This window comes from Hevea brasiliensis, chromosome 2 (assembly GCF_030052815.1).
Source record: "Hevea brasiliensis isolate MT/VB/25A 57/8 chromosome 2, ASM3005281v1, whole genome shotgun sequence".
Taxonomy (NCBI): domain Eukaryota; kingdom Viridiplantae; phylum Streptophyta; class Magnoliopsida; order Malpighiales; family Euphorbiaceae; genus Hevea; species Hevea brasiliensis.
This window is the reverse complement of record NC_079494.1, coordinates 16,454,941-16,466,264: the sequence shown is the minus strand read 5'-3', so window position 1 is coordinate 16,466,264 and position 11,324 is coordinate 16,454,941. Positions and strand designations below refer to the sequence as shown.

Genomic DNA, 11,324 nt, shown 5'->3' with positions numbered 1-11,324 from the left:
TATTTTATTTTATTTATTTTTGTTGGTGTATATTAAATGATTTTAATATAATAAAAATAATATATTAATAAATTTATTTGTCTACTAACACATGAAATAAAATTATAATTAATTAAAAACTTTATTATCAATATTTTATAATATAATTAAAAAACTTAAAATATAAAAATAAAAATATATATTAAATTGTATTATTACATAGAATAATAAATAATCCACAAAATAGGAAGATAAAACCACTAATTAAACTTTAATTTAATACCAATAAAAGCTTAAACCTTTAATTCATTGCCTTCATCAATTCAATAATCGGGCCAGGCCTGAAAGGATCGATTTTATGGATTCCAAAAGTCATCGTTTTCTTTTTATGGATTACAGTAGCTGCCTTTGTAAAGTTGCCTATAAGTCCAACAAGCTGATGTAACCAAAAGGAAAGAAAATTCCAAGTAAGTTGAGGGAAGGAAGCTACAAGTTGCATCTTTGTATATCCATTTCCTGCGTCGACTGGAAACTCAACACCATTTTGATGCCATTTGGTAGCTAAACGCTATCACAATGGAAATCTTTGATTGTATCACCTATTCTACAGGTAGTCCTGGATAAGTTGGCTTCCCCAGTGTTGGGCGAAATTCAAGCTTGCCGAGATTTCAAGACGGAGATAATCAAGCTGCAGTATAAGCTTCCAATAATCCAGGCTGTGATTGAAGATGCAGAGAAGAGACAACACAAAGACAAGAAGATCAAGATTTGGCTTGCAAAGCTTAAAGATGTCGCATATGATGCTGATGACCTGTTGGACGAGATCGGTGCTCAAGTTCTGCAAATACAGTCTGCGATTGAGTTTGAACGTCGGCTAATAGAAATGGTTGGGATATTTGGAACATGTGATACGCTGCTTGAGCCGGTAAAGCTAAGACGTAGCAAATAAAAAACAAGGTATGGATGACTCTGACTCTTGAATCAATTCTAAAATACTTCAGAATGTCTCGTAGGCTGAAAAAAAAAAAGGGAGAGATTGGATGATATAGCGAGGGAGATAGGTGACTTCCAACCGACAGAAGTTGTTGGCTATAAAAGAACTGATACCAGAGAGAGTAGAGAAACTGGACCTCACATGGATGATTCGGAAGTTTATGGTAGAAAAGAGGATGCGGGCAGTCTAGTGGATACGTTGTTATCATCCAACACTAATGGCTCTGTGATTCCAATAGTTGGGATTGGGGGGATTGGGAAGACAACACTTGCGCAACTAGCCTACTGTGACAAGAGAGTTGCCAGCCATTTTGATTTGAAGATGTGGATCTCTGTGTGTGATCATTAATCCAAAAAAGATCATGGCTGAAATGTTGCGTTATGCAACTGAGAGTAAGGGCGATTCAACAATACAATTGGGTTTGCTTCAATCTCAGTTAAGAGAAGCATTGTGTGGAAAAATATTCTTACTTGTGTTGGATGACGTATGGAATGATGATCAAGATGAATGGGATAAAGTAAGGAACATGTTAGCAAGAGCTACAGATGGAAGCAAAGTTATTGTCACCACTCGTAGGCAGAAAGTAGCATCCATAATGAGCAATACTCGTCCCTACCAATTGGAAGCCCTGACTAACGATGATTGTGGGACTTTGTTCAAGAAGCGAGCCTTTCCAGATGGAGAAGAAAATCTTTACCCATATCTGTTACCTATCGGAAAATAGATTGTAGATAAGTGCAAAGGACTTCCTTTGGCAGCCAAAGTTCTTGGGAGCTTAATGCGCTTCAAAAGAAAGGAAAGAGAATGGTTAAATGTGCAGGGGAGTGAAATATGGAATCTTGATGGAGGGGAGAATGGAATACTATCTGTCCTAAAGTTAAGCTTCAATCATTTGCCGCCACATCTAAAGCAATGCTTCGCATACTGTGCAGTGTTTCCTAAAAAATATGGGATAAGCAAGGAAAAGTTGATCCGACAATGGATTGCAGAAGGCTTAATTCAGATTTCTACTCGTGCATCTCTTGATTGTTCGCATCCAACTTTGGAAGACATTGGAAATGACTATTTTAGTGATTTACTGGAGATGTCTTTTCTGGAAGAAGTGAAAACATATGATGACCACAGTGGCACCACAGAGTTTAAATTCATGATCTTATTCATGACCTTGTTAGATCTGTTGCTGGGGAAGAATTCTTGACTGTGGGGGACACTAACCAGCAAAGAATTCAGACACAACATCATCTGATGCCAGTAATTTCTAATGGTTTTGCAAAACGTCGGCATGCATTGGTTGATGGCAATTTCAGCTTCCACGTAATGCCTGAACCCTTGTGCAGTGCAAAGAAATTGCATACCCTAAATTTGTTGTCTTTAGGAGATATAAGTGAAAAAGGGATCAGAAATTTAATTTCCAGCTTCAAGTTCCTCAGAATCCTGAATATCAGTGGATCAGGAATAAAGAAACTGCACAAATCCATTGGTGACTTGATATTCTAGAGATATTTGGACCTCTCCAACACTCCAATTGAGAGGTTACCAGCAACTGTCTGTCGTCTCTTCAAATTGCAGAGATTTGATCTATCAGGCTGTGGTAGTCTTCACGAGCTACCTAAAAGAATGTTTAAGATGGTAGACCCGAGACATCTGAATATAAAAGATTGTACAGGACTCACTCACTTGCCAGACTATATTGGCTTATTGAAGAATCTTCAAACCTTGCCACCATTCATAGTTGGTCAACGAATTGAAAATGGCCTTTTTCAGCTAAATTCTCTACGTCTTCAAGGTGAATTGAAAATGGAACACCTTGAGAATGTATCTTTATACAATCTACCTAGACATTTTGATTGGAGGAAAAGGTCTTTTTTGAGTGATACCGAACAGCCCTTTTTGAATGGTGGGAAACTTTACTCATTGGCACTCTCATGGGGTGATATTAATGCAAGTAAGCTGAATCGCTACATGCCAGGGCAATTGAGACAAACAGAAAATGATAGAAGTATTTCTGCGGAAACCATAATTGATAAATTGCGGCCTAACAATGATATAAGAAGGTTGCTCATAAATGGATATCAGGGAACTCGGTTTCTAAACTGGATGAATTTAAATACTCTCGGTGATCTGACGAGGCTTGAGTTATTCAATTGCCCAAGATGTGAAAGTCTCCCCACAGTAGGAGAATCGCCAGCCCTCAAGGTTCTCCATATCCAAGGAATGGATTCTGTACTAAGGATCAGTCGCGAGTTTTATGGTGAAGGCAGGAGGCCATTTTCATCACTGAATGAGTTGTCCTTGCGAGATTTCCCTAATTTCCAATCTTGGGAGAGCATAGATCAAATGGAAGCATTCACTTGCTTGAACAGACTAATCATCGTCAACTGCCCACGTTTAACTAACATGCAATGGTTTTCATCTCTTCGATATTTAGAGATGAGGAACTGCAATCCGTTGATGCTACGATCAGCAGCATAGCTACAGTCACTCTCCACTGTTATTGTTGACAATTTTCCAGAGCTAGACTTCATACCAAAAGCACTACTGAGAAACAAGCCACTGCTTCTGTCCTTGACAGTTTGTTCTTGTCCCAAGCTTTGCTCTATGCCCACAAATTTTGGGGAACTCCGAGCTTTGAAGTCACTAAGGATTGGTTGGTGTCAAGCGCTGGAGACTTTGCCACATGGATTGAATAATCTTAACTCTTTGGAGACCCTGGAGATTATTGAGTGTCCCAGATTAGGCTCTTGGCAGCATGCATTGAAGGATTGAGCTCACTTCGGTCCCTCTCCATCGAGAACTGTAGTGGGTTCACTTTTTTGCCAATATCTATGCAACACACCACAGCCCAGGAGCGCCTAACTATTATGTACTGTTCAAATCTGCCTTCTCTTCCTGATGACCTGCAGCATCTTCCTACGCTTAAAAGTTTGACCATTTTAAGCTGCCCAGAATTGGGATCTCTGCCTGAGGGGCTGAAATGTGTGACAACATTGCAAAACCTACAAATTCATAGCTGCCTAAAATTCATGGAATTACCAGAATGGGTGGGACAACTCATTTCACTCCGATCTCTAGCAATCTCAGGCTGCAAAAATTTCAAGTCATTGCCAGAGGGTCTTCAACGTCTGAATGCACTGCAACATTTGTCGATTATAGATTGTCCTGTTCTTGAAAATGGGAAAAGAGCTGATTTGGAGAAAATATCTCATGCACCATATGTCTATCTTGGATCATCGGTACTGCAGAAGCAGAAGTGTGACATTGCTAGCTGCTCTTCAGCTTCATAGGTACTTGCCATTGCCAACCTGAATGAGTATTTGATCATTAGATATCAACTAACATATAAACTGTTAACAATTCTTTCTGTTGGAATGTAGTGGACTATTGTTCGAAGATCAAGAAAGAATGTTGAGTACTGGAAGCAAATAGGAGATTACCATCTGCTGCCTGCACCAGGAAGAAAAGAAAAAAGCATTGCTACAGGGCTTCAATTGAAAGATGCCAAAAGAGGAGACACTGCTTCTGTTTGATCGGATCCTGCAAATATTTCTAGTTATATATGCCTGTGAGTTTATATGCAAAATAAGGGATTGATGAATCGATAATTTTCTCTTGGTTATTTGTGTGTTTGGATTGATGTAAGGTTAAGGTATAGCATTCTGTTACTCCCTCTGTCAGTTTGTTTTCTATGTGGTGCAGCGCCAGTTTTTTTTTAATGTATTCATTGTGAGTTGGTTTCATTTATAACCAAAGTTGCTACGTTAATTTAGCCCTTGTGAGTTTACTTAGTTCATTTTCTCCTTCTGTGCATAGAAGGATTTTGGGTGTTGGACGAGCCTAAAACCCAAGGGCTTATCTTTCTGCTTAATCATGCCAGAATCCACTAGAATTGGAACCTCTGCTGCTAGCCATGGAGCAATACCCAAACATAGTGCATGTGCTATGCCAATCCTAGGACTGCAAATCAAAAGCAAGATCCAAAATACTGTTGGTATGGTACACAATTTTAGTAGGGAAACAGGAGAGGAGAAAGGAAAATATGAAATCAAATGAAAACTATAAGCATTATTTCAAGAAGCAGAACAACATCGTTAAATGCTAATCCTGTATTCCTATTACCAATATAAAATGGCCATTCTCTGAAAATGGGTAATTATTATACTCGTTCCCTCAATTTTATAAGCGTTTTAATAAAAGTCATCAAATTTTGATTTCTTTCGTAAAACTCACTGAATTTCAATTTAATTTCATAAAAGTCATTGTGATCGGAAATTAAAGGTTTTTAGATTAATCCGCTGACTTATCAATTATTTTATAAATTAAATTATCTAATTAGTGACTGCTGGTAGAGAAAAAACAGAGAAAGGGAATGGACTTGACGACAAATGAGATAATTGGATGTATTTTATGTATCTTATTTTCTTTTTTTTCTTTTTTCAAAGCAACTAATAAAATTAGATAATTTTATTTGCAAAATAGTTAACATGTTACCATTAATTTTTTTTTTCACAATGACTTTTATGAAATCAAATTAAAGTTCAATGAGTTTTAGAAAGAAATTAAAATTTAATAACTTTTACGAAATACTCATGAAGTTGAGTAAACGTGTGTGATATTTACCCCTCTGAAAATAGTCGTACTCTATGTTTGTGTCGTACTATTTATTGGCAATTTCACTTAACAAAACCAATTGCAGAGAGAGAGAGAGAGAGAGAGAGAGAGAGAGAGAGAGAGAGAGAGAGAGAGAGAGAGAGAGAGAGAGAGAGAGAGAGAGAGAGAGAGGAGGCATTGCAAATCTATAAAATAATATTAGTTGGACCTTGTCTATGATTCTATATGGAGTATAGACTGCCCTGCATCAATTCTCTTTCTTATTCCTTTATCTTGATCTTCATTGCTTTACAAAGCCACTTCTTATTTCCTTTTTCTTTGTTCTCTACATTATGGATGGTGCAAACAAATCTATTATTCTATTCCAAATCAAATGAGTCCAGTCACCAAAAATAGACCATAACTTTATAACTTAATCCCCATTCCTTGTAAATCAATTGCGAACATCTTACTTCATCCATTGAATATAGATCCCAATTTCCAATCACATCACCAAAAATTAAAGATCCCCAAGGTTGTCCTAAGCAACAGTAGGTCAAGATTTTCCTACTGTCTGAGTTGAAACTTTATAATGAAGAGGGAAGCACAAAACAAGTAGGTTGTCACATGCTAGAAAAGCACTAAAGAATGAAAGAGAAAGCAGGGAAGATAGAAACATAGCACCAAAAAAGAAATTATGAACTTCTCCTATCCCATATCGAAAAAAAAAATCTAAAAATTCACATTGGTCAATTTCATTCCTTTCCACCTCATAAATTTCTTACACACCTAAATATATAATAAATCTGAAAAATCTAACTAAACAATTCAATAAATAACAGAAAAACTAAAAACATAAACAAAAATAAAGAATTATGCCCCTAGAGAGAAGGAACAGAACATATAACCAAAAAATATCGACCTTCTATAGGTCTTTCCATGGGGCTCAGGTAACTTGATACATGTCGTTTGAGTAAATGGCCGAGCTACTGAGAAGTTCAGCTGCTGAGAAGTTCAGCTTTGGAGGAAAAAGGAAAGTGTTAAGTTTGTTAGATAGTTGTCCAAATGGATTTTATGGATTGGGTTAGTAAAAAATTTGTTAAAGTTGTCCAAAAGGATTCTATTGATTGGGTTAGTTAAAAATTTGTTTTGCTGTTAGAGAGAGAGAGGAAAGCTAGAGGTAATCTCCATAACTTCTCTATAAAAGAGGAGATGTAACTTGAGAGGATGAAATGGTAACTAATTCTTTCTTCTTTTTAAAATCCCTGTTCTTGTTTTCAGTGTTCTTAAAACAAATTCAAATATTTCCATTGAAAGAATCACATTGTAAATAAAATAATCACATTTCATTCATCAAATTCTCCTTATAGGGTTAGCAATACACAATTTCTCAAAATACTCCTAAAAGCATTCAAAATTGGCTCACCCCCTTACTACAATAAAATTGATAGCCAACATCCGCCTTTCCACAATTATAAATCCATTTCACAATTCAATTTCTCAAAAATATGTAAATAATTCTGAATTGTAAAAGAAAAGCATAATTAATTCATAAAAAGTCCATTAAATCAAATTACAAATTTTAACAAAAGAGAAGAGTCTAGTTGTACACAAATCTTCTTTGAATTTTCTTTTCTTGGCTTAGTCCTTCCTTCCTTAGAAGGCTCCTTTTCCACTGAAATTACACAATTGTAAAGTCTTAATACTCATTCTAAACTTTACTAATAGCTAATCAAATAATTTCCTAAGTTACCATGCAATTTAATGATTTTCTGGGTTTAGGGTAGATTCAAGATCGGACTTTAGAACCAAATTTCAACTTAATTCCATTCATAATTTGGAAAGGTAATCTTAATGAAAGTTATTCCTATATGTATTAGTTTTAATTCCATTTTTGAATCACTTAATTTGGAGTTATGGATCTCAAGTTATAGCCAAATTACTAAACATTATTCTGGGTGCCATATCCTGAATTTCTAGATTTTCTAGATTTGTATCTTAACATTATCTTAACATTGCATTCTATATCTGAGCACCGTAAGCTTAGAATTTGGACTAGGTCCCTAAAACAATTCTTAGGCCTTTGTCTTAGGTTTCCAAATCATTTTGAATCACTTCAATTGGAGTTTTTTAGAGGAAGTTATGGCCTAATATGTAACACCCCTATTTGCATAGCCTGATATATTTCACTATTCCGGTGACCGGTGTCAGTCCGGACAATTAAGAGGATTAGAACCACACTTAAGACAACTAGATAAGCCATAAACACAAATAATTAGTAATTTTCAATTAGTTAAGTATAAATAAGAAAAACAGAACATAAGAAGTTAAACGAGCCGAGAGTCACAGTGATGGGTGACCTTCTCGGGAAGGACTGCAAAGTTGATTTAAGCTCAAATTTTGAACCGTAAAATATGACGCCGCGGTCCTTAGGACTATTACGAACACAGTGGAAAAGAGAAAATCACGAAAAAGAATTGTTAGGCCAGTCAAATAATTAGGTTAGAGAGCCGGAAGAAATATTGAATTATTTGCAAATCGGGTTGAACCGACGAGGGACAATTTGGTCAATTGACCTCGAGAGCTGACTCCTGACCTAAATGTCAAATAAAATCAGAGAAAAGAAAATTTCAGAATCGGGAATTAAATTAAAGAACTAATGGAAAAATAAATTAAAAAAAAAAGAGAAAATGTAAAAGTGGAAATTGGTGACATCATGCATGACATCATGCATGATGCAATAAACAATATAATTAAAAATTAATTATTGGATAAATTTGGTCTTCCAAGAGGATAAATTTGATAAAAGAAAAGAAAAAAAATGCAAAAGTCCATCTTTCTTCAACCTTGCTGTCCTCTCTCTCTCTCACCCTCTCCCTTACCAAACTCCATTAAAGCTCATTTTGAGCTTGAAGAAACCCTAATTCCCACCATAGAAACCCTACTCTCCATCACTAAATCTTGTAGCTAGACCTTGATAAGGAGATTGACAACAAAAAGAAAAAGAAAGAAGAAGTTTTGAGAGGTGGAAAAATTCTGCATTCAAGGTTAGTAGTTAAACATGGAATTTATAGTTTGATTATTGTATTTATAGTTTAAGGAACCTAGATTCAATTTAAAATGAAAAGAAAATACTTGTTGAGGGCCTATATAGAACTTTGGCCAGCTAGGGTTTGGTTGGAGAAAGTATGAATTTGTTTGAGCTAAACATGTTAAGAAGTTTAATTGAGTTGAGGAAGTATGTTTATATGTGTTGAATTGGTTAAATGCAACAACATTAGTGAGTTAGGGTTTTGGCACCTAGGGTTTTGGAAGGCAAAAATGTGAGAATTGGTCAAATGTTGTGTTTGACCTTGTTTGAGATGAAAATGGTCATTTGTGACCAATTGAGATGTGTTGGAAGTGTTAGAAGTGAGTTTAAATTTGGACTGAAAATGGCCATGCTGCAGGCAGCAGGACCAAGGTTACTTTGAGGGACCAAAACTGAAAATTAATAGTCCAATTGGTATGAGACCAATTGGGAATGAAAATAGACACAAAATGAAACATTTTTCATTTAAGAATCATGCCCAAAAAGTGATCAAAACCTAGTGAACAAATTGACCAAATCCGGACTTATGCAGTCTGACCTGTACAAAAATGACTAAATGAACAGTGTTTGTTCATTTGGCCATAACTTGGGTTAGAAAGGTTTAAATGACCTGAAATTTTACCAGTGGATAGCTGAGATATAGACCTAAAACTTTCATGAAGAACACAAACCCAAATTATGCCTTAACCAAGTCATTTGGCCACCCAAAATTGGTGACCTAAAACTGCCAGAACCAGTTTGGTGCCCAGAAATTAGGGTTAAGTCCAATCCGGCAGCCATGATTCAAATGGCTATAACTTGAGCTACAAAACTCCAAATGGAGTGATTCAAAAAGGAGAATAAAGTTAAGACAATAGGAAACATTTTCTATGAAGAAAGTTTTGCCAAATTCTAATAGAAAAATGACCAATGGAACAGTGCAACTTAAGACACCAAAACTGAAAATTTGCAAATTTGCCTAAAAGACTTAGAATTTGAGTAAACAACCAAAACCAACAAATTTAGTAACCAAAATGTGGTATGTGGGTGAAGTTGAAATTTCCATACCTATTAAGCCTTAGAAAGTCAACAAATTGACATGAATAGTATCATGAATAGTAACCCTGAAATACAAAGTTTAAAGAACGATAAGTTTAGCATATATAAGCTAGATAAAAGTGAATTTAAATTTATTTTTGGATTTATGCTAAGTTATGGTACTGAAACACTGTGAAACTGTGTGTTTCAGTGGAAAGAAACACTGGGAAAGAACCCGAGGAATTGAGTCAAGGCCAAGAGGCGACTCGCTTAAGGTTTGTGCACAACATCAACATGCTTTAAAATTCATTGACAAAGTGCATGAAATGTGTATTATGCTTTTGCTTTGAATTGTTGAAAGTTTATTTGTGTATATTTGAAATGATAATATTTAGTAAATTGTTAAGATAAGTTTTGAAACCACAGTGTCATGATCATATATTTGAACACCTCACTAGCATGACTAGTGGGGGTAATCAGTTTCGAATTTTGATTCCTTATCTGGCTGAAGTGTTGAGGTGTGTGCCAGTAGAATAAGAAATTGAATGGATATCCATATATTTGAGCTAGCTAGCCTTGTGATGTGACTTCTCCTTAGCCTCTGGCTATTGAGATTATATTTATTTCGAATGGCATGATATAACTGTGGGTTTTATGAAATTGGTTTTGACACTTTGAAATGAACTTGTTTGGATTAAAATCTCATAATTCATATGTTGTATTTAATTCTCATGTTCAGTCCAATTTTTGAATAAATATGATTTAAATTCTGTATAAAGATTATTTTAGTATGTTGTGTACCACTGAGTCCTAGTACTCAGCGATGGCTATTATTGCTGTCACAGATTTAGAGACTAGAGGAGCAGCAGATTGAGCTGCTGAGGATTGAGGAGCTACCTGCTTGAAGTTATCGGGTATATTTTATACCCTGACTAAAAAAAATTTATTTTGATGTATGTAATGTATGTAAATGTATGGACATGTAAAATTGGTCTTGAGCAGCTTGTATAAAGTTTGTAATAAATTTTAGTTTGAATTTCTTTTAATGTAAATTTTTGTAATGATGTATATAAATTATTTTATCTTTAATGAAATATGAATGGAAGTATTTTGTTTTAAATTGAATGAAATTGATTAATGGTATTTTGATGATTGTTGAATATTGGAAATTGTGGATTTGCATTTTTGGAAATTGATAAATGATGTTGAAATTGGTTGGGATGGATATTGAATTGATGAAGTTGTTGAGATAAATCTTTGAAAGTGCTTTTTACAGGTATTTGAAGAACTGTTTTCTCAAAATACAGATAGTACTCTGCCGAAATTTTTATAAAATTTGTGGAAAAATAAAATGAGACAAAAATCTTAACCAGTTTTCAAACTCTAATTAAATGTTTTGATACTTATTAGAAAATGCTCACCACTTATAAAAAGTAAGAAAATTATTTTAAAATCCCTTGTAGGGTACTTAATGAGTTATCAGTAGGTGAAGTTCGGTAGTTCATTAGGTATTCTACAGGATCATGTTATGCCTTACAGAGGGGTAAGGTGTGATATGATAACCATTCGAAGGTCACAGGGCAAATTGGCTAAGGTGCAGGAATTCCAAGTTTGGCATTTCTGACTTACCCTAACAATTCCCCTACTTTTCCCTAA

The 11,324-nt window shown here is 35.2% G+C and overlaps 1 protein-coding gene across 1 annotated transcript; it reads left to right on the top strand.

Annotated features, from left to right (window-relative positions):
* Positions 1–415: 415 nt before the first annotated feature.
* LOC110666504 (putative disease resistance RPP13-like protein 1) lies at positions 416–4,706 on the top strand. Its single transcript, XM_021827006.2, has 2 exons — positions 416–4,257; positions 4,348–4,706. Exon 1 carries the CDS (start codon positions 2,591–2,593, stop codon positions 3,443–3,445), a length of 855 nt encoding a protein of 284 aa, XP_021682698.2. The 5' UTR covers positions 416–2,590; the 3' UTR covers positions 3,446–4,257; positions 4,348–4,706.
* Positions 4,707–11,324: the final 6,618 nt, after the last annotated feature.

Bases quoted from the DNA above. Each gene is read 5' to 3' on its own strand.
- LOC110666504 (XM_021827006.2), top strand. From the start codon at position 2,591: ATGTTTAAGATGGTAGACCCGAGACATCTGAATATAAAAGATTGTACA.